General features: G+C 42.2%; 3 protein-coding genes across 4 annotated transcripts; 2 read left to right on the top strand and 1 right to left on the bottom strand.

The window, feature by feature from the left end:
* The first annotated feature begins 501 nt into the window (after positions 1–501).
* Positions 502–4,653, top strand: si:ch211-199f5.1 (protocadherin-8). 2 transcript variants are annotated; one of them, XM_050048836.1, is made up of 3 exons: positions 502–3,110; positions 3,213–3,411; positions 3,967–4,653. In XM_050048836.1, exons 1-3 carry the CDS (start codon positions 645–647, stop codon positions 4,278–4,280), a joined length of 2,979 nt encoding a protein of 992 aa, XP_049904793.1. In that variant the 5' UTR covers positions 502–644; the 3' UTR covers positions 4,281–4,653. The 2 variants fall into 2 exon arrangements, with proteins under 2 accessions (XP_049904793.1, XP_049904792.1); XM_050048835.1 differs by having other exon boundaries at positions 3,210–3,411.
* A 1,033-nt stretch (positions 4,654–5,686) lies between these two features.
* LOC126393080 (leukocyte cell-derived chemotaxin 1-like) lies at positions 5,687–10,712 on the top strand. Its single transcript, XM_050048935.1, has 7 exons — positions 5,687–5,805; positions 5,967–6,104; positions 6,655–6,795; positions 6,913–7,026; positions 7,164–7,317; positions 7,771–7,958; positions 8,495–10,712. Exons 1-7 carry the CDS (start codon positions 5,734–5,736, stop codon positions 8,720–8,722), a joined length of 1,035 nt encoding a protein of 344 aa, XP_049904892.1. The 5' UTR covers positions 5,687–5,733; the 3' UTR covers positions 8,723–10,712.
* Positions 10,713–19,324: 8,612 nt separating this feature from the next.
* On the bottom strand, positions 19,325–22,953 carry LOC126393490 (endothelin receptor type B-like). The gene is made up of 7 exons (XM_050049677.1): positions 22,537–22,953; positions 22,253–22,365; positions 21,859–22,063; positions 21,407–21,547; positions 20,510–20,643; positions 20,311–20,419; positions 19,325–19,474 (listed from the first exon to the last, which is right to left on the bottom strand). The coding sequence occupies exons 1-7, from the start codon at positions 22,951–22,953 to the stop codon at positions 19,325–19,327; spliced, it is 1,269 nt and encodes a 422-aa protein (XP_049905634.1).
* Positions 22,954–23,738: the final 785 nt, after the last annotated feature.

Here is a 23,738-nt window from a genome sequence, read left to right as displayed (position 1 = left end):
AGTAAAATCAACTATTGCTGTATCAAGTGATCGATGTGGCATCACTGCTTCTTTGGAGGGGATGTGGATGCTTTCAGTAATCAAGCTGCACCCTCCCTGAACAAAACATTGCTCAGCTCACCAAAAAAACAACAAAAAAACAATTGAGCTGGCCTTTGCAGTGCACGCGCGCACACACCTACTCGTGCCAATAGACAATGGAGTAAACATCAAAAGAAGAAGAAATAGGCTTTTGCTAAATAAAACCATCAGTCTGTAATGGCTGTAAAAAGACGATAAACAGAGCAGGGACTATCTCCAAGCATTGCCATATCTGTGTGCCCTTTTCTTCTATTTTGCAACTTCCCTCAGTGTACACTCTCCAAAACAGGCTTAGAGCTTCTCCTCTTTTTTTTCATAAGGGGGTATTTTTAATTCTAAAGCGAGGGATTGGTCACACTTCGTCTCATTAGCATGAGGAGCTGTATAAACCCCGCCACTGCAGAATTTTGAGCTGTGTTGAAGGCGAGGCAACAAGCGTATCTGACTGGCTGCGCGCGCGGAGCGAGTAACTTTCACTTCCAGCACAGTTCAGTTCATAAAAGCGGGAGGCTGTATGGAGAGCTCACTCCAGAGGTGAACTGGTCTCATCTGTTCAGCACACAATGAGGCTGCTTACCGAGGGAAAGATTACTACGAAGATGATACGGGGCAAATGTCTAACTTATTGGCACCGGTGGATTTTAATATTCTCCATCCATCAGTTTTTATTTGCCTCACTGGCTCAGTCCGAGGGAAATACTATTCGATACCAGACCAATGAGGAGGACGCACCAGGTACAGTCATCGGAAACCTTGCCAAGGACATGTCCTTGAGTCTGTCTCATTCCTCCAAGACCAATTTCAGGATGATGAAACAATTCAATGATTCATTCATCAGGGTGAGAGAAAGCGACGGGGAACTCACTGTCGGGGAACGAATTGACAGGGAGAGAATCTGCAGACACACTCTACAGTGTCTCATCACTTTTGACGTGGTAAATTTCTCTAAAGACCGCTACAAATTGATTCACGCCGAGGTGGAAATAAAGGACATTAATGACAACTCTCCGGAGTTTCCAAACAAGGAATCTATAGTGGAGATCTCCGAGAACGCAGCAGTGGGCTCCCGCATCCCTTTGGACCCGGCTGCAGACGCAGATGTGGGGTCAAACTACATCCAAAGCTATCAAATTTCTGTCAACAGTCACTTCACCATTGATGTGCTCCTGAGAGCCGATGGGGTTAAATATGCGGAATTGGTGCTAATGAAAGAGCTAGACAGGGAGACTCAGTCATCATACACTGTGGAGCTGGTCGCCACAGACGGAGGGAACCCTTACAGATCAGGGTCAACAAAAATAACTATTAAAGTGACTGACTTTAATGATAATAGTCCTGTTTTTGACCAGAATAGTTTCTCAGTCAGTTTGCCAGAGGACGCACCGGTGGGCGCTGTGATACTGGACTTAAACGCAGTTGATGCTGATGAGGGTCTGAACGGAGAGGTCGTCTACGGGTTCGGGAAACAGGTTTCTCATGAGATCCGAGAACTTTTCCAAGTGGATAATAAATCAGGTCGCCTGACGCTCAGGAGCCCTGTGGATTTTGAGGACAAAAGCACATATGAGCTAGATGTGCAGGCGACCGATCTGGGACCCAACCCGACCCCCTCCGTGTGCAAAATCATAATTCACGTCACAGACATTAATGACAATGCCCCAGAAATTAGCATCACCCCGATGACCTCCATCACGACGGGCATTGCATACATCAGCGAGGCGGCAGACAAGGACAGTCTGGTGGCGCTGATCAGCACCTTGGACAGAGACTCGGGTGTGAACAGCCAGGTCCACTGCACACTGTACGGCCACGACCACTTTAAACTCCGGCAGGCTTACGAGGACAGCTACATGATAGTTACAGCTGCGGTCCTAGACAGAGAGAGGATTAGTGAGTATAACTTGACGGTTATGGCTGAGGATTTTGGGTCACCTCCGCTGAGAAAGATCACCCAGTACACCATTAGACTCAGCGACGAGAACGACAACGCCCCTCACTTTACCAAAGCTGTCTATGAAGTTTCAGTGGTGGAAAACAACGCCCCGGGCGCTTACATCACCACAGTTGAGGCCAGCGACGCGGATCTGGGCATAAATGGCAAAATCACTTACAGACTTGTGGACAGTGTTATCATGGGCTCCCCAGTGAACACCTTTGTGTCTCTCAATGCAGTGTCTGGCTCCATATATGCACTGAGGAGTTTTAATTATGAAGTGATGAAACTGCTAGACATACACATCCAAGCGAGTGACGGGGGGTCACCACAGCTGCAGAGCACAGCTGTCATCAGACTAAAAATAGTTGATCAGAATGACAACCAACCTTCTATCACCGAGCCACCCCTTTACAAAGGATCTGCTGAGGTTTTCCTGCCCAAAGATGCACCTGCAGGTTATGTGGTAACCCAGATAAAGGCCACAGATGCTGATGAAGGCATAAATGCACAGCTGTCCTATAAAATCACCGAGGGGGGACACCTGGGTTTCTCTATCAACAAAGACACAGGGAAGGTGCACGTGAGCAGACAGCTGACGTATGATCTCACAGACAATGTCAAAGTCACAGTGTCGGTCAGTGACAATGGATCCCCTGCGCTCACATCCACAGCCATTATACACTTCAGCTTCATAGAAGGAACTCTACCCAGTATGCCTTCTTTGGCTCAAAATGGCAGCGAGGAGCTCTTTGAATGGGACATGTCCATTGCCATAATCATTGTCCTGGCAGGGAGCTGCTCTCTCCTCCTGCTGGCTATCATTCTCATCACAACCATTTGCAGCCGCCGGAAAAAAGAGACAAGGGAGGGAGGGTATGATGAAAAAGAAGACATACCAGATGTGGAGAAAGTGGAAAGTGGTCATGTTGATTCATTGATTGCCAACCACAAAGGGAAAGTGTTTGATGCCCATCCATTTCCAGAGAAACCTCCGTTGGCCAGCAGCAACACAACAGAGACCGGCTGTGAGGATGGCAGGCAGACAGCAGGCATCTTTGAGTCAAACAGCAGGGTGATGGAGGGTAAATTGAAGGTAAGTCATTATTTTGTAGAGATGTTGAAAGTTTGCGCCGACTTTGTTCGCCTTTTGAATCTTGACTCACAATCTGTGTTGAACGTGTTTGTGTCCTAGCAGGGTTACTCCACGCTGCCGGGATATGGGAAAGAGACTGTCAGACCAATAACAATATGGAAGGGTAATTCATTCACGACCATCTCAGCGAGAGATCCTCACATCAGCGGCAAGGACAGTGGCAAAGGGGACAGCGACTTCAATGACAGTGATTCTGACATAAGTGGAGATGTGCACAAAAAGGAATCGCCGCCAACAAACAGTGAGTGTCAGAAAAACACTAGGAAATAATAATAAACAGGGCCAGACCTAGCACTTCTGGGGCCCTGGGCCAGCTCCTAGTGGTCCCCCCTCCCCCCTCTCTTTATTTTTGGTACTGCACCTTGGATGGCTTTGATCTTCTGAGGATGTAATCAGATCTTACAGTAGATCTTTAGATCATTATTTGCTTATGTTCAATTTGTTTGACTGAAAAAATAAATAAGAAATTAGGTGGGGGGTGGGTTTTGGCCTCCCACCTCTGGGTGAAATTTCAGTTCAGTTCAATGACAGGATGCAAATTAAATCAAATGAGAGGATGTAAAGGTGAAATCGAAGCAGTGTTGTGACATGTATTCCCTTTTCCTTCGTATATATTTCAATCTAAGCCATGTACCAGACTGTGCCCAGTTACAGCAATGTGGTTTCTGCTACACTGGACACATGATGATAGATGTTACCTCGGCTCACTGAGGTCTTTCAACACCAAAACACCCTCAACTGGGTAAGCCAGCAAATTCATCGTATTACACTCTGACAGCACTGCATTTTTCCACAGGTCTCTGGGCATGTACAAGCGAGTGCAAAGTGCTGGGACACTCGGACCGATGCTGGAGCCCTTCGGCTACAAGGCCCAACACGAGCATGGCCTGCGGACCGCATCTGTCGACATTCAACAAGACAGCTTCACTTCCCCGGAACACCGGAAGGGAAAACTACTACCCAGCTCTCTTACCCAAAACCAACGGTCTGCAAAGCGTGTACGAAAAAGTCCAACATCAGGAATTTGATTACATACTTGTCGGCCCTCCGACGCCGGCCAGAATACAGGAAACAGACGAGGTGTCAATTCCAGAGTACACAAACTCTTAAAGATCACAAAAAAAAGTCACCAAAAGGGATCCTGTCTTTATACTGTACAGTGCTTTTATCTTAATTGACTCTATGTTGGATTGTTGCAGTGTTTTGTAGTATGTCATGTGTCTTTTGGCTCATATACGACTGTTCATTGTATCATGTGTAATATGCAAGATTTTGTACATTAATAATATATTTTTCATAATGATTCAATGTAAAAAAGACTTTTATTATGAATTTTCAAGAGCATGTGTTACTATTTAAGGGGCATGACCTATGGACATTTGGGCTGAAAGGGGCCTTTCTGCTGTGGAAAACAATCAATATGAAAGATTACCATGTTTGTGGTAGATTTTGTCACATTGTTGCACAAATAAAACAGTTAAAAGCTAAATTGTTTTGCTGTTGTAAGACAGTATGAGCTATATCTGGTCTTACAGGACTCCAGTGTAATCTTATAGGAAGAGTACAACCTATTGTCCCGAGGAAATATTCAGAAAAGCACACAGAATAACCTCAATTAGTCAACTGAATGCATTTCATTTGCCTTCAGGGCTTATAAGCTGCAATAAATAAAATGTGGTCCTCCAACGATCACAGTTAAATTGAGAGAAAGCATAAGCCAATGTCATATTCTTTTCATAGAACATAATGCAGTTACTGGGCTGCCTCAATTTGCATGTAAATACTGCATTGCTGATCAAATGCTCCCACAATTACATATTTTTTCGAAGGTCAAAGAATCTCCTCACCTTTTCTGATTGCCTCCCAGCTTACCAATTATCCAAAAATGTGGTTCAATCTGTTTCCAAGCAACAGCAGCACTGCACATTTGAATCTCTTTTCTTACTGTGTGTCTTCTTTTCAAGTTGTGATAAGGAGCGAGTAACCTTGACCACAAAACTACCTTTCTCCCATTGTCAGAATCTGAAAATTAATAATTAAGCAAAGGTTACGTCTGCGTGTGTGCCTCTGATTGTGCGTGGCATTGCAAGTCAGTGCTGTCTTGTAGCATAATGTAGGAATATAAAGACCTAAGAGGACTCGCTTCTGCATACAAGTTTGACTACAGGGAGTGCAATCTGTGCTTTACACACCTGTAACCAGAGAGAAAGTGGAGCAGATTTGTAGTATTTAAATACATTTGCAGCATAATTGAAAGAGGTGGGTGATTAAATGAAAGGCCTTCAGTGTAACTCACTTATTTGTAAGCATGTTGACAGAGCAGTTAACAGTCTTTCTACCACCTATTACATCAATGCCTGTATTTAATTTGGTACCACAGGATCGCCACTTTGCTTTAGGCGAACTGGACCCTACAGGTAACATTCAGACGAAGAATTTAGCTCAAAGAATTTATATTGACTGTGCGTCATTCACACTCAAATGTCAGAAAGCCTCCTGGTGGATAACCTGATCCTCCAAAGAGAAGCATCAGTATTAGAGAGGGGGAATTATAGAGGACATCATGAGAGAGACTGTGGAAAAAATCCAAAATACCACTCATGGATCTGGCTGTTTTGAACACTGCACGCCTCCGGTAAGACAGGCTTAATAATAACTTTTTGATTAGAAATATAATTGACATCCATGACATGTAAATAAAACTCCAGACTCCGCAAACTCTTAAGGTTTCCAGGAGCATTAGTTGTTGTTGTTTAGTGTCATTTACTGACTTTGCATCTTCTGAACTCCGTGAAGGAGCAAAGCAGCACGCCGGTCTGTGCTGCGGGCAGTCGCCTCCTGAGATTTGGAGCCGTGGCTCTTATTGTTGGTGCAGTGTTGATGTTGTGTGCATCCGTGGCTGCTCTCTACCTGTGGAAAGTCAGCGATAAAAACGTAAGTGTCGACTGAGGATTATGCTGTAGTTATTACAGTGCTCCTTCAATCACAGATAGCGAATGCAAGGATGCTTTGGGATGCTTTTAGTGGGAAATGGATCCAAAGTAGATCCTCTGATGATACAAATGTTTCTATCATAGGCATTATTGTACAAAAGGTATTTATGGTAATGACTGAGATACCCTATCAGTAATCATCAGTGCAAGACTGCGCAGTTGCATCTTTAATTTACTTACAAACAACATGAATTGTTCCTGTTGCTCTACTCCATCTTATATAAAATAGCATAATGTTCATGTGTCCTATTGAGCTCACCTGTAGTGCAAACATTCCCATCAAGGTCTGTAACAGCATCTCCTGTGGTGCTTTGCTCAGCTCTCCCTGTGCTTAAAATACACGGGATTTCTGTAAGAGAAGCAACACATATAATTACTGTGCAGGGGGATTGCATGAAGCTTGTTTTTCTGCGTCTATTGTGTTTGCTACAGTGTGATTTACATAACTTGACTAATCAGTCACTTTAACGTTCCACCTTGAATGTTGCCAGGTTTATAATGTTCGTTACAGCATGAACATCAATGGGGAGGTGAGGCAGGGCTCCGTGGAAATTGATTCAGACAACAACCTGCAGAGATTTAAAACCGGGAGTGGAGCTGAGGAAGCTGTGGAGATTCATGACTTTCAAATTGTGAGTGAGTTTGTCCTTGTTCTCTCTTCCTGAGGTAGTTCAGCTGAGACTTTCTGTGTGCTTAGCAAAGTAGCAAAGCTGTGAGTGTAAACATGGCATCTCTGTGATTTGGTGCAGGGAATAACCGGAATCCGCTTCTTTGGAGGAGACAAGTGCTATATAAAATCCCAAATCAAAGCCAGCCTTCCCCACATGGGAGCTCACAACAAAGAGTCGCTGATGTTTGACCTGGTATATGCACACTACTTGATACAGAACGTTGCAAATTGGAAAGAGAAAACGAAATGACTTTAAAGCAAGCGTCGCTTCTGCTCATTTCTTTTACAATCTTTAGTAATTCAAGGGCATTATCTTTTTCTTCTTGCCAGACAGATGAAGACATTCCAGTGAGGTTTGATGAGAGGTTCGTCATATGGGTTTCTGCGGAGCAGCCGATGAAGGACACCAGCTTTCTGAGTGATAAAATTCTGGGTCTTTGCGGGGAACTTCCCATTTACTGGCTCCAACCAATCTATCCTAAAGGTTACTCTCTTTCTCTTCTTTCTATCTATTGCTGTAAGCACTGATTCCCTCCATCCCTCCAAGTCTATAAAACCGGCCTGTTATCACAGAGAATGGTCTATCCCATTTGGATTATTGTACATTCTTTTCACAGTTTATTCAAAGCATGGTTGCGAGTGCCCTGCTTTTCTGCTGACACACTTGTAAAATGCACAGCCTTGTCTCAGAAGTTGGTGAAGCACTTGAAACATCTCGAACATAGTCTACATTTAGAGTACACCAAAAAAGGCTCCGGTCTTGTATTAAAAAAGAATGATCTTGAAATATGCAAGACTGCTTGAAATCACTGCTGCTAATTTAATTATTCAGGACAACTGAGACAGCTCCAGCTATGTAGGATTGAGCTCTGAGGACATGTATGGCGTCTTGTGGATGTTGACCCAATACTCTTGCCTCTCGTGGCTGCTGGAACAGATGGGGAGAGGAGAAAGAGAGACGCACAGCGAGCCAAACGGCAGTTTAACATAGAGGAGTTTGAGGCAGCTGCAGAGGAGAAGGACCCGGTGAGTCACGCAGAAGACGACACCTCCAGAGTCGTGGAGGAAGAGGAGGGGGCGCAGTCTGCTGCGGGGTCAGCATACAATCCCGAAAACCCCTATCATGTGAGTAGCAACTTCATCAACAACACTGTTTATGATAAACAAGATTCCAGAGCTGGTGAATTTTTGATTAACTATCAAGAGGCACATGCTGAGCCCCGGAGCAACCCTTAAAGTAACATTAGGAACTGAAGTTTCTCTGTTTTGTCAACACTTTTTCAGATGACTGCACTACAGCAGGCACAAGATGCCAGCCTTGTTAAAAAATGTATTTTCACAGAAATAGAAGTGCATAGTGTGGGAATGTGTTAACCTGGATTAAGTGCCTCTGCCAGCTGATATACTGCCGCTGCTGTTGAGTAGGTATCATATTAGTGGCTATGATTACAGGTCACTGGGGTAACAGCTGCAATTCCAAGTTGATGAACTTTTGAACTGAAGTGAAAATTCCCATCGGTTATAAAAATTCATGCCGCCTAAGAGAAGTGAAGTCACATGATCAGGGGGATGGGAAGTTTTTGAAAACATCTGAATTGCAAATGAGTATAGATTAAAAAAAAAAGATTGCTCTTCATATTAACATTGCTTCAAAACTGCAGCGCAGCGGAGCGGCCGGAGAGGAAGGAGCCCTGACCTTTGACACCATGTTAGACCACCAGGGGATCTGCTGCTCAGAATGCCAACGCAGCTACACTCACTGTCAGAGAATATGCGAGCCTCTGCGTGGCTACTGGCCCTGGCCCTACAACTACAGAGGATGCCAGGTAGCTTGCAGAGTCATTATGCCCTGTCGCTGGTGGGTGGCACGCATTTTAGGTGTCGTGTAAGAAATCACGCTACACTTGTGAGATAACATATCCTCTTCTGTTTTTTCCCCAAAGACCCCTGAGGTCTCTAAACTTTCTGCTTCTACGCAGTTATTCATGCAGATATTTATTTCCTGAGTTTGACTGCAAATACATTCAGAAAGCTGTTAGCATGAAATGCAGATCATGATGTGTGATTATCTATACTATAATACCTACACTATACTATAGGGCTGCATGTATCATGATACAGGGGTTACGATTCAATATACTGCAACATATAAATCTGTGTAAATCTGTTTTTTGTAAAACATAGTATAAAAAACAGACCACCATATGAACAGTGGGATCTGCACTTGCATTTATCAGTCCCTGCAACATTCAACATCATAGCACTACTTTTTGTGGAATCAGAGCAAAAGAATTTCAACCAGCTTTGTATCATAACAATGTGGGAACTGAGTGTCTGAGTATCTTACCAGTGCCCAGATAGCAAATTTGCGAATCCTAGGATGGTGAAGGAATGACCTGCCCTACTCTCCCTATGACTGGCTAGTACTTGTTGCCTTTGGTGGTTGGATTTGTTACATTTAGGCAATAGAAGTGGGATTGGTAAAGGTTAGGGGAAGAATGTCAGGGTAAGGCAGAGTAAGGTGGGCCATTCCTTCACCATCTTATTCGCAAATTCGCACCCAGATCTCCGTGCTCCTCTCCACGTTGCTAGCTGGAACCAAAATAATACAGATTGTACTTCCGTTTTTGGGAGTTTTATATGCCAGTGAATACATCCATGGCCACCACAGACACAAAGAGTATAGAAGTGGATCAAGAGAGACACCCACTTGTTACTCTGAAACTCAGACCAAATGGTAAAACTAAGCAGCAAATATCAACCAAAATTCAGTTGCTGTGTTGTCTATTTTTCGCTTAAAATATCCTCAGAAACATCTTTCAGTGGAATGTTTGGCTGTTATGTAAGAATATGTGATCAGGAAGTGGCCACCATACTGTTTCCTGTATTGATCAAACAGTAAAACTAAGCAGTGTTGATAAAATATGAACCAAGATTCGGTTACTGTGTTGCCTATTTCTCAGCTAAAATGTTTTCAGAAACATATTTAACCTACTGTTTAACTGATATTTGAGATTATTTGTTCCCTGCTGCCCACCATATCGTTTCCTAGGGAAAAACATCACCCACCAGCGGTAGCAATTATAGAGAGTCTGCCAGGAATGAGTCCTAAAACCCAGAAATGAGTTCGCAGTATACTACTCCTAGTTCCCTGCTCTCAAAGTTATTTTTTGTGTATGGGTTTTTGGTTGGATGCTCGATAGGGAACCAATGCAATGCTCACTTCCGCATCAGCCTACAGAAAAACATCATCCCTGGTGGACTCTATTTGTCGCCCGTGGGTGCAGTGCATTCTGGTAATCATAGGTTTTCTACCTCTTGAGCAAAAGCAAATGCCATATTCCTTTTCCTCAGTTTTCTCTGGTCGCACGCACCAATTTCAAAGGAACTTGCATCTTTCTACTGCATAGAAAGCCTTTTTTTTTAAAAGACCGTCTTTCCAGTAGTAAAATATTGCTTTAACATTTGCCTACATTAGTAAAATATAAATAAATGAATGTATTAAAGTGCTTGCAGGATGCTTAAGCTAAAGATATTAAGGAACTAAAAAACTGTAGCAATTAAAAATTGATAGTGTTTTTCAGATGTGATATACAGTAGTATTTCAAAATATAATGTCCTGATATTCAAGTTTATCAATATTTTCTTACACCCCTAGTATACTATGGATATTATACTATAATTCTCATCCAGATGAAATATTTAACAGGTTATTTCCCTTTGTAGGATACTTCTTTACATACAGTAGACCTGGAATACATAAATGCCATTTTCCTATTTGCAGCAACAGACTCACAAATGAGCACATTCATTTTTGCATCATGTAATACCAAAGCTTAATGCGCTGTACTATGTTTAATGGAAGGTATGGGACTGAATCCAGAGGCTCAGCAGATCATGTACCTTTTCTGACTGAGTAGGCTTCAATAAATTCTAATTACAGTATATGCTGGCTTTGATGTCGATGTTTTTTTGTGTCACATCTTGTTTCCATGGTTCCACTGGGTGCTTTTCTGATAAAACTGAAGTGACAGCAATGGTTGCCATAACTTCCATTCACAGCTCAGAATCAGTTTGAGGGCAATGCAATTTGTGCACACTGACATCTGCATTGGTGTGAACTAATGTGAGATGAGTGTCATGGCAATGATGGAAAATATTTCCATAAAAGTGACGTTTTTATTAAATAAATAAATAAATCTATATTTTATTTTTTTCTGTGAAAAGAGAGGAGTGTGGATGCTAAGCTACCAAATAACATGATCATAGAGACAGGCTTTTTTGCACAGCTGTTATTGGGGCTTGTGGTGTAGGCTATTCTGAATACCTCAAAATCAAAAGAAATCAGATTACGATCTCTAAAGCCATATGCCAACTTTCTAAATAATTGAAAGGAGCCATGTTGCGATCAAGACGATTTCACAGAGGGTGATCCAGGCACATCAAATTACAACAGATGTGAAATTGCACCATATCTGCCACTAAAGCCGCATTGAAACTCTGAAGCAGTGTGAGCAAACAACACAAAGAGATGCTTGTCTCTTTGCTTGGAGATCTTTCCTGGTTTTCATGGGGGTAGAGGTGCTTATCACATCTGCAGTGCTGATAAGACGGCCTCTGTGCTTCCGTAGGCTATATAATATTAATCCCTCTCCCACGTCTGCAGATGCACTTAAAGGAAGGTGACAAGCATGACATATCCAGGACCTCCTGATGGCTCGTGCTCTGGAGTGCAGCCGCTAAAAGAGCCCCAAGTACCCTCAAGTGATGTAAATTTGCAGGGGGAGTCCAATTTCCATCACAGCACTGTCACTGCCATGGTCATTAAACTAAATCATCCCGCTGTGTGTCACACAGCTCCCATTTTAAAGTCCCCTCAATAATGGAGTTATACTTGGACTGCAGATTGCAGCACAACAGTGAATGTCTGACCTGACAGCAGCTGTAAAAGCACCCTGCACAATATTTCATCTTTAGAAATCACAGACAGACAGTGCATATGTGGACGTAAGAGATACCTTGAAATTATGAATTCATTGAGGTGCCTTTTTTTTTTTTTGTATCTTCGCCGCACCGTCTGTGGTTCAACGGGACTCTGCTGTAATCTCCAAAGTTAGTAACTGCAGCTGAAATTTAAATACGATGTGTTATGTGCCTGTTGCTGTCGGCGGTTTCCTTGGGTTTCACTCAGAATTTGTTGATACAGCAACACAAGACAAAGAGCTCTGAGTCTAAGCTAGACAAAAGGAGATGAAAAACACAAAGCAAAAAAGCAAAAAAAGCAACAAAAAAAAAAACATATCACCACAAGCAACAACTCAAAATGGCATTTAAACTGAGAAAAAATACATAGCTCAGAACAACAGCAGTTTTGTTATCCTCAGGCCCTGTTTTTTTTAAAAAAAAAAAAACTTGTTTCCTTTTGCCATTCCTCTCCTAAGAAGAGAAATGTACCCCCATTGAGTAGAAAAGGCGAATGTGTTGGAGAGCAGCTTCAGTGTGTGAGACAGTGGTGTCTTTTTGTTTGTCTCCCCTCTGGAGCCAAGCTTACCCTGGGAGCCCTGCAGGCCAGGGAACAAACAGAGCTTTGTGAGCACTGACCCACTGTGCCCAGCAGCCAGACTGCAAACCTCCACTCTTGTGCTAATAGGAAACCACAGAAGAGGAGTCCGCCGCGGCCGAGGGAGGGGAGCTTTCTCGCATCCACCTGTGCTTTCATCATTGCCCATCAAAACAAGCACAGTCAGGCAGGGGTCTGTGGTACTCCGGTGACCACTGAATCAAAAGCTTTTTTCACCAACATCCTCTTGGCACCAACACTCAGCACAACACATTTGGGGTACCTTAGCTGCTGTTTTATTTTGCGGCATGGATTTGTGCTAATCAAGCTCATGCACTCACTAGAGCTGTCCATAAATACGTCAATAGCCTGTCATAAATTTGCCCGTTGTTGCCCAAGAGGCATTAGAAGTGTGAATAGAAGTGTGAAGTGAACCACTCTGGTAAACGTGTCCTACATTTGATTGCATGTTTTTCCATTACATCCAGACATGAATGAAATAAACAGTAGTGACAGTCCATTTTGCACCTTAACCAGAACACAGAAACCCTTTTAGGCTAGCTCATTATGTTTTTCTGCAAGAAAGCACTGCAATACGTTTATAGATGCTGGCGTCGTGAAGAACCTGTAACCCCGCAGTTTTGCACCGGCAATAACAACCCAGGCACCCAACATTTGTCTTTTCTTTTCTCCTGAATGGCCAGAAATAACATGGCTGGGTGAGGAGAAGGAGGAGGAGGTGCTGGTACAAGGCTTAAATGCTTTTTAATCCCATGGTTGAGTGACCACTTGCAGCTCTGCCCAGTAGTCTGACTCTGCCTGCCATTTGCAGGTCTCTCTGAAGTTTCCTTGCCATTGGCTGGAGTGTCCGCTTGACTCCCTCTCCCTCTCTCTGTATCTCCCTCTCTGTATCTCTCTCTCACCCTCCTGCTTAGTATGCAAGCCCCTAATGGCCATTAATTAAATGCCTGCTGCTATTGTGTAAGGAAGTCTGTCTTGTTTATTTCGCCGAGTTAAGACTGTAAATATTGTCTATAGACGTACCTGCATTCCTTGAATAACACTTTATGAAACATTATAGCAATTCTCCCGGGTGACTCAATTACTCTGCACACACTGCAGGGATTTTTTTTCCCTGTGTATTGCACTTGGTTGCATGGTGTCCTTGTTACACTCAAATAGAGAACCTGTAGTGTGGTGTAGGTCTAAATTGGACACAGTGCTGGAATTTGCACCATTGTTTTCTTGGGGACACACTGTATATGTGACAGTTAGTGCGGTGGAGGCATCCAGCCTGGAGTGAATGTCAAGAGTTCCTCACGAGAGGTGGACAGTTATCTTTACAACACAGCAGGCATGGGCTCCCTCAGAGGACGCTGTATAACCAACAATGTAAATTACACTTCCTGACCCATATCAGCATGTGTTTTTTTTTTTACTCTGACGGTTAAATTTAATTTAAAAAGCCATGCCATGCCTGATGGGATCAATATTAAAAGAAATTCTATCAAAATACGGCATTTGTGAAGACTTCAGTCACCGTAGGATGTACCCCAGAACGTACACGTCCTCTGGTGGGGTGCTTAAAAAGAGCTATAGATAGCTCAAAGCAGAATCAAATCAAGACTTCACATCTACAAACTGTAAGGGGAAAAAAAATAAATAAAAAACGGCTCCTCCACAAAGCAATGTCAAGAGGCTTGCCACATGAAAGCAGAAGTTGTCCAAAGAGTTGTGGGAAGTACTGACAAAGTTTATGAGGAAAAAAAGTAAATGTGTTTTTAATCCTCAGCAGCACGTGCAACAATGAGGGAGCCTGAGCCCTTAGATATGCCACCCCGGGGGCAGGCTCTATACTTAAGGCTTACAACAGCCTCATTATCTCCCTCAACTCACATCAGATCCTAGCAGCAGTTTGTCACAGGCAGGCTCCTCTCTGCCAGTAGGCATCAGACCAATCCTCCTGCAACACTACTGTACATAATTGCCATATGGACAGCATTTTGAGCCAGACTGAAGACTAAAAAGCCCTCCAGGCAGATTCCCCAGATAACTAAATGAATATTTTATCTCATTTCCATCTAATTTGCACCACATTATTATACAGAACTGAAATTTTTAATTAATTGATAGAACAGATCAAACACAGGTTTACACTTTGATTTTCGGGAGCTGTTATTTTGATAATTTGCATGACTTTTTTCCCATGCCAAGCTTTTTAATCTCCCAGAATTTCAGCATCTCTATATAGAAACACTATAATAAAACATACTGCAAATTAATAACTGTCAGCGCACATGAAATGCTTGTCTTGGTTGTGTGAGCAGTTCCAGTGAGAAGTCCTTTTACCTGCCACCCCACTGATTAATTAATTTCACACTGTTTAATTAAATCCACAGTCTGGGGAGTCTGGGCAGCACCGTGGGGAGCCCTATCTGAGCCTTGTGTGTACAGAGATTACTAAAGAAGGTCTCAGACACCCCGCTCTCTCGCCGATGTTGACACTGACGTCACCCTTCTCTGGATACCGGAGCATGATTGTGTCAGTGTCATCTGGCAGTTGTGAGCTTTTACTGCTGGGGATATGATAGCGCAGCACCATTTGTTGATTATCTGCTGGCATTTACATTAACTAAGGAGACTGGAGCATTTGACAGCATTTGACTCAAATTAGTATTTGACAGAGGCGTCTGATGAAGTCTGCTGCTGCGGTATGCAAACCTTGGATTTCCATTAAGTCATTTAACTGTACAAATAAAATTAAAGCCATCTAACGTGCTGTAAAAAAATAATGGACATTTTTTTTAAAAAAGAGTCTAAAAGAAACACAAAATGAGAAGAATAGGTGGACCAAACTGGACAAATTCAAAAATATGTACATACATATACATAAATGGACCCTGTTGTGCGAGATCAAACAAAAGTGCAAATTGGCGTTAGCACAAATGAGCATATTGAACTCCCATATCCTGTCCAACAAAGCTGTATCCAACAGTCAAAGCCTGAGAGACACAGAGACACTGTCTCTCTTATGTCAGAACAGAGAGAGGTGCACAAGTGTGCGGCGCAGCAGGCAATATGACTGTGTGGGCTGGAAAGCACGCATGTTACTCTCTCTGTTCTCTTGAAACATATTTTTGGCATCTCTAATCACAAACACATTCCGAGTCAGATGGCTCAAATTTGCCTTTACAGTACAACTTTGAAATGATTTGATTCGTGGCTAAATATACAGTTTTGATATATGTACACACGAATATTTGAAAGGATTACATTAATTCTTGCTAATCTGTCATAATAACAAACCCTAAACCTGATTCTTACTGTCGTTTGCTCAATCTAGCGTTTGTGTGTGGAGGAAAGCAAAGATAATCGATTAGGTACATAAAGATGGCAGCCTGCTGGTGTGATGTGATGTGATGTGGAACCAGTGTTTCCTTGTGCTCTCTATTTGATGTGCCAAGAGCTATTAGAGCAGCAAACACTTTGCACAATGGTGCTCACATGAAAAAGTGTAGATAGAAAACCAAATTGCTATGATTGTATATGTGGTTTCATTTTAAATTATAAAAGTTTAACTGCATTTATCAAAATCCTTAATTGAAAAATGAAGGTATAAGGGTTTTTTTGTGATCAGTGTTTTATTGACACTATTCATTCAATACAGGTATATTAGCTACTGATACAGAGTAGCTATCAAATGGTGTGAACAGTCCCTCTCCCACCCACACCCACCCACATAACGCCCTCCCGACACCCCTTCAACCCCTTGCAGTCTCTATTCAAATTAAACACATCACACTTTGCTAGTGGAGCACTGATTCCTGAGGCACTGAGATTATTAAGGTTGGAAATCTATGATGCTGCATCTCTCCAAAAAAGCTGAGAGTTGAGGACTTTGCTTTGTTGATCTTTGCTGTGGATAGTTCAAGCAGCACTATATCACGAAAAGAAGCTAACCACTGACGAATGCTGAGCGAGTGAGGAGGGAGCCAGCGTCGGGCTATCGTTTTCTCGGTTGTGGTTAGGTCAGCAAGCCAGATTTTTCCCTCTGCCTTTCAAACAAGTTGAGTTTAGAATCATCATTTACTAACAGAACAGCTGGGTCTGTAGGGATTTCATGCCCAATCCTGTTGCTTTAACACAAAATTCATACACTTTTTCACATAGTGTAAGGAAGTTCTAATTTTTTCAGGCTGGCAGAAAGAGCAAGAAGGGTGAAGAGTAGCTTCAGTGATGTATTCCTCTGAGGGGTCTAATATGTCTTATGCCATATGCTGAAATGGATTGACTGAAGGTTTGGGTTCTTTGAACTTTTAAAAAATATTGTTTCAAACTGCATCCCAATCAATTGTGTTTTCCTCAGAGGTTCAAAATTTCTCCCATTTTCTAACTATTGGAAGTACAAATGCATCTGTTGGATTGGCATAGATCCCAGACACCACTCTTCAGAGGGGGGGAATCACAGATCCAATTAATGACTGGGTGTGCCTCAAGACCTTTTCCCAATGGGGCTCCGTAACATTTAAAGGTTCTGTATGTAACTTTCAGAAAGTCCTTGGTAGTGACACCTCTCTGAGGCTGTTAAGGGAACTGCAGTCAGCATCCTCCGTAGCCATGACCTGCTTCAGCCACAATGGTGACACACACAAGATTGATATAGGCTACTTTATGCTCCCAGATTTCATTTGGACCATTAATTTCATGATAGTAACTAGCTTGTCATTTGCAAATTACTTTATCAGCTGACATTACAAAGCAACCAACAGATCCTTGCAGCATAGCTTTACATCTAGCTAGGCTAACCCCAGCTTACAGTTGTTAGCCGCCCAGTTAGCTGTAACTTAGCTTAGCTGCATGGATCTGGTGTTAGTTGCTTCATAGCCGCATGAAGTCAATTGCAAACCAGGCCCGGGAGGCTGGATGAATTAGAAATAGAAATATTATTGTGCTTCATTTGCTAACTAGCCATTTGCCTGCATAAGGCAAGCCAACGAACGCTAACATTAGCCTGCTAAATCTGCAATATCACAATATATTTCACGTCAGTGTTTCCTCAGGGATTTTTTTAGCACCATGGGCTCTGAGTTTATGATATGAGGCACTAAATTTGATGAATTCGCTGTTTATCAGACCACAAATGAGACGAGAATCAGCTAGCAAACCCTGTGGTACTTCCCCATCACTCGCCGCCACTTGCAGCCGAACGCTGATGGCAGCTCCGGAGATGGACCCTCAGTCAGCTGATGTAACAACTCAAATTCAGCGAAGTGAAGGCCCATCTCTGAGCTGCCTCTGCAAAATGCATAACGGAAACACAGCATTTGTGGAGTGCCAGTCGTTCATTGACGCCGGTGGACACCTTTGCTAAGCTAACTTTAGCTACTGTTGTACACTGTAGCACTGTAGCAGAGCTGAAGAAAGATGCAGCAAGCTGTTGGGAGAAGTTTGTCTTGAGGGCTTTCTGCCAGAAAAGGATTTCTTATTGAAGATTTATCACATCCTTTGGATTGTCCAAGAAAGTCCTTCAAGAAAGTCGAGGTAGGTCTCAGTTTTTAAGTTATGTTACAATCTGTTCCCTCATTTTCGATTAAAAAAACAATTAATACATGTAAAGAAAACCCACATACAGAACCTTTAAGAGCAGAGCGATAACATAGAAAAAAGAAAAACGAGGTCACTGGGATGTTAACAGGCTCTTAAGTGATCGAAGGCTAAAAGACCTTTTGAGTTGTACGTGCAGTAAATAAGATATTTTTTAATGTCACATGTGCTTGAAAAAATATTTGTTACCATAATTACACCCAGTACTTTTTGAAAAGTTTAATTAGCTTTAGAAAATATCACAAGGTCTTGTTCCTATTACACGTCTTTGTAAGCATCACAAATCATCCCAAGCATTCACATGCTTTTATTCAAACAAACAACTGAATCTTCAAACAGTTGAGGGCTGTGCTCTTTACTTAGACAAGATAAACTTTTAATAGGCATTCCGGCGCTGGGTAGGAAGACAGTTTTGCAGACTGATACAGCATTAGCTGGGAGAACAGCGCTCTATTTGTGCTTGCCTTGTCCTGTGACAGGAAGACCTATCAGGTGCTCATCTCTACCCCCCCACCCGCCCCCCCAACACCCCCCTCCCATCCCTCTCTCCTCCTGACCTCATTCTGTCATCTTCGTTTTCCTTCTTCCCCACTCTCAGGTCTTTTATAAAGTGTCTCCATGCATTACACATTTAACAATGCATTAAAAATAGGCCACCATCAATCAGTCATTCAGTGGCAGAGACAGAATCTACTTGTGGCACCAATTTGATTTGTTTCTCAAGGTTCAAGAACGAAAGCAGCGCTATAAACTCTTTGTGTACAAGAAACTTAACAGAGATGAAAACATGCATTTTATGTGCTAATAATACACCGTACCCCATAAAACCCCAGCGTAATAATTCTGAATTCCCATTTGCTTGATTTCATATGGCACAGTGTCTTTCCAGAATCCAGAAACAGAATCAGAATAATACATATGCAGGCGGTAAGCTGTGACAAGATTTCTGTTGATGGCTGCCAGGTTAACATCGTGCCCAAAACAGTGATTTGAGAACGGTGATGCATGATACAGGATAGGTACTAGGTAAAATCTGATGTAATGGTTGGGAGTGAGTCAAGCCCCGAGGGCAAATAGTCTGAACAGTCTGACTCCAGGTTGCTCATACCAAAGCAGATGTTCAACTGACGACAGCAGTACAAAAGACAGCGCTTCATGTTATTCACAAGGTATTTTATATCATTAGGACGACGTGTCATGGTTGCTGAGCTACCGATACAGCTGCTTTGGTATCAGCTTTGATAGCCATATATATATTTAATAAAGCAAGACTAAAGAACTCACAAAGTATTTTCACCGAGTTTTGTTAACACAGTGAGGTGTTCTCCTACTCAGGTGGAGGTGTGGAAGTCTGCTTGTGAGCTTTGATGTTGCTGCTCTGCTCTGAGACTTGATCCTGCGTTCTGGACTTCAAAACAGACTGCACCTCGTCATGGGTAACAGCTTGAAGAGGTAGACACCAACTGCACAGACATGCCTGACGGACCACACGCACACACAAAAGACATTTGGTCAGAGAACAACAAACATTTACCATCAGCTTTACGTGATGAAAACGGCACATTATGAGGTTTATCTGTGTGTGGAGTGTAATCTGAGTGGGATGCATTTGTATGTCTTTGAATAATGACCTACAGTAAAAGCCTTGTTGCTTCAGTGCCGAATTCAGAGAGGGTATAACAGAAAGCTGTTCTGCTTTATTTCTCTGTGTAGAGACATTTGTTGAGAGCAATCTCGAGTCTGGATTGTCTTTTAATTAAAGAAGGGATATATTAAAAAGGGAAAATGCATTCAATAAAGTGTAAAATAAATAAATAAATGCGATATAAAGACATTATTGCAGGGGGAGAGTAGTTCTTCATGTGCTGTGGTGCACACAAACTCAGTGACAGCCCAAACAAATCAAAGTATGTTTTAGACATGTCCTTCTGAGCTAGTAATACAATAAAGGCTTTTTAAGAAATTTTCCCTTGAAAATTGCCTTGAAGCCATGTTTTCTTCTTCCTCATAACACATCGCTCTGATTCAGTGACAAACTGTCTGGTAGATTGCCAAGTGTCTTTTTTTTTTCGTCTTCTTCTTCAAACGATGTTTTTCCAGACCATTTTCACTTATTACCCCCTCGGGTCATTGCTCGCTCCGGTCTGGCCATTTTACAGACATGACTCCATATGTCCTTGATGACACATATGATAGCTCATCCAATGAGAATCACAATGCGTTCACCCCCACTAGATTTGTCTAAAAGTGAATTGTGCCCTACTTAGGAAAAACTAGGGGGAAAAAAACAAAGAGTGCATGACAGTGTCTTACCTTGAAACATTTTTTAAATCTCTTGCTGACGATGTACAAAGCAATGGGGTTGATGCACGAGTTGAGTGATGCCATATTAATGCCAAAATAGTCCAGGACAAGAAAGACACTGGGAAAGGATGATAGATATTTGTGAGACAAAGGGCACAAACCAGGTGCTAAACAATGAAAGAAAGGGTGCTAAATTCTTAATGCTCACCTCAGTAGCTGACACCTATTCGGGTCTTTTTCATCATATATGGTTAATTTCAAGATTCGGCTCAGGTAGAGTGGCAACCAGCAAAGAGCAAACACAATCACCAGGCAGAAGACGGTCTTTGCGACTTCTCGTCTCTTAAAAAGAAGAGATTTGATCAATGTTAGAGATGATGTTGCACCAGAATATGAGAAAGGTGCAAAAAAAGTTGTGCTTCAAGTAACAAAATGATCATTTGTATGCCTGTATTACATTGAATTCAATTAGAAAACAGTTTTTCTTGCATGCCTTAACAGTGAACAAAGAATCCAGAAACTTCTTAACGAATATAACAGAAGTAAAACTATGCCAAAACATCCATTTACAAACTCTCACACAACTCCTGCAGTATAATCCAAGCCCCATTTCCCCAACACTATAGCTAACATCTTACTATTCAAAACACCTATGCATCAGAGCTGCATGCCTGGGCTAGCGCGTGCAATTACACTCCGCTCAGTCATTCCACCGTGCAGAGTCAAAATGCACGTGCTCTCCCAGGTGTGCTACTGATTCATATGTGTGCCTGTTGATGCATAAGCGTTTTAAATAGTGAGGTTTTAGTGAAAATGCATGTGTTTGGGGAGTGCTCAGCATACAACTAGATAAATGAGACTTGGGTGATAGTGCACGAGATGTGTAAGAGTTTCTAAGACAATGTTTTGATGTAGTTTTGCTGTGTATAAACGTGGCCCCTTCTACTGAAATTCATCAAGAATTTTCTGTTTTGGGATTCTTTGTTCACCGTAGAGGCATGCAAGAAAAACTAACTTTTCCTCACAAATTCAGCATAACACAGGCTGACTAATTGATACACAAATTATCATTTTGTGGGTGAAGTATTCCTTTAAAACCAATTACCTGCTTGGTGTAGTCGCTTAATGTATTCTCAGTGTTTCGCAGCATTTTCCTGGTCATCAGCGTGTAAAAGACGGCGGTCCAAGCCAGTGGCATGCAAAAGTAGAATCCAAAGAGCCACCAGTCCTTTACTGATTTATAAAACTGTTGATTAAACATGACAGAAGCCCACAGTCAGTCGGTGCAGCGGATGACACGATGATGCCCGGTTGCCACGTTACGGCATGTACAAAACAATATCTGACAGACACATCTATAGGTTTACACGGACGTCTACAAGAATGTGTGGGCATCTGTTGGATGAAGTTTTGAGTAATAACACGAGAGCAGTTATTCATTTCATTGGCTGCCAACGCTTAGAACTATTGCTATATGTTAGGTATTAAAAGAGAAATCAAACACATGTTGATCTGTTTGTTTTATCCTGTTGCATTGGCCGGTGACTATTACAGTACCTGCATGAATGACGAGGTTTGCATGGGATGAAGCAGACATATTCTCAGATGCTTGTCTTTATAGTCCATTGTTATCATATCAAAGCCGACAACTTCAGGCACAGCCAGCAGGATAGAAATAACCCATATCAGAGTTATTTCGATTGCAGTCCACAATGAAACCCCAATGCCTTTGATTCGATTCCAGGATACTACAGCCCGGTATCTGCAAAATCAATGGGAAAATGTTATGGCTTGGGGGACTTTTTGTCTGAAATAATAATACTTTTTTTTCAGTTAAAGAACATTTCAAGGGCTAATACTAAACAAATCTATCTGCATGATGAAATACAGATAGCAGCCAGCAAACAGTGTTTTCTTGTAGGGCACAGGACAGTGCTGCTTATCTCCGTACCTGTCAACACTCAAAGCACATAAGCTCAACACAGTAATTCCGACAGAGGTTTTCTGTATGAAGGGGACGAGTTTGCACAGCACCAAACCGAACGGCCAATCTTCTGCCATGAGCTGAAGGGAAAAAAACAACAGAACATTTTCAGTGAGAAAGAAAAAACCCACCCACAATCAATTCAAGGTGAGATTGAAGTTTTAAAAATGGATAAAAGAGCAGAGAACAGGATAGGGTGCAACAGTGTTTTCTCATTGTAATTGTAACACAGCGCGAGGTGAACAACTCACCCTGTATGCGTTGATTGGAATGTCTATCACAATGTGGATTAGATCCCCCAGAGCAAGACTCGCAATGAGAATGTTTGGGCCACTTCTCATGCATTTGTTTACATATATGATTTTCAGTAAGGCCGAATTTCCCAGTATTCCAACGACAAAAACAACAACAGACACCACCGTATGGACATATTTGAAGGCAACTCTGATTCCAGCTGACTCCAGGCACATAGGAGGGTGTGGGGTTTTCGGTCTGGCTACTTGGGGTGGATGAATTGAGCTGTTGGATTTCTGTTTTTCCAGTATTAAAAGACCAGGGGAGGCCGTTTGAGAGAGTTCAATTACAGGGAACAGCTCTGAATGCTGATCACTGGCCTCTCCTCCGATGAGAATATTTCCCAAACAAAGAACGAGAGCAACGGTCCACATTGTTGATGATTTCCTCAAAAGGCCCTGAAATGTTTTCGCCGGCACTGGAGTGAAAATGAGAGTGAAAATAATTAGCGCAGCATCTCAGCCTTGAGATTTGCATCAAAGCATTTAGGTGAGGTAAAGGATTCATTTAATTCACTGATCAAAAGGCAACAATAAAAAAAGAAAACAGCACTGATACAATATGATACACTGAATTATGCCAGCTTACCTTCAGATGCATGCACGTAAACTCTGCATGAAATGAGTCTCTAATACCTGAAGAATGGGCTGTATATTCAACACAAAGCACTGCTATACTACTACTGTGTTGCGGCGCCTGCTATAAATGTAAAAACCCTGCAGAGGGAAATCAGGGTTTTATAGACTAAGGTATTGTTGTCAGCATTAGTCATCGATCTGTCAGTAGTGACTGTAATTACTTCCCTTGATGCATCATCCTCAATGAAAGGATGGCATTGAAGTGTACTGTCTGTTATCACAGAGTGAGATCATTTTATAGGCTTCAGGAGGGATATTATGTTACCGTTGTTTCCCACTCTAAAAAGTTGGTCGTTATCTTGTTTGACATAAAACTTCCACACATAATATTAACGACCCAACTGCCAGAAAGAATGTTGGCACTGTACGTCTCTGCAAGCCACAGATATGTTTAATTTGTAGCTACTTTCATATATGTTGAAACTTTATGTTTCTTTTTTTACATTTCAATTTTCAATTTTATGCTGTGGTAATGTGTGGTTTTGTTTAGGCTAGGAAACATTATGTTTTGGCTTAAAATT

The sequence above is a fragment of the Epinephelus moara genome, chromosome 7 (genome assembly GCF_006386435.1).
Source record: "Epinephelus moara isolate mb chromosome 7, YSFRI_EMoa_1.0, whole genome shotgun sequence".
Lineage (NCBI taxonomy): Eukaryota > Metazoa > Chordata > Actinopteri > Perciformes > Serranidae > Epinephelus > Epinephelus moara.
The sequence above is the reverse complement of the archived record's forward strand: the minus strand, read 5'-3'. Positions and strand labels throughout refer to the sequence as shown.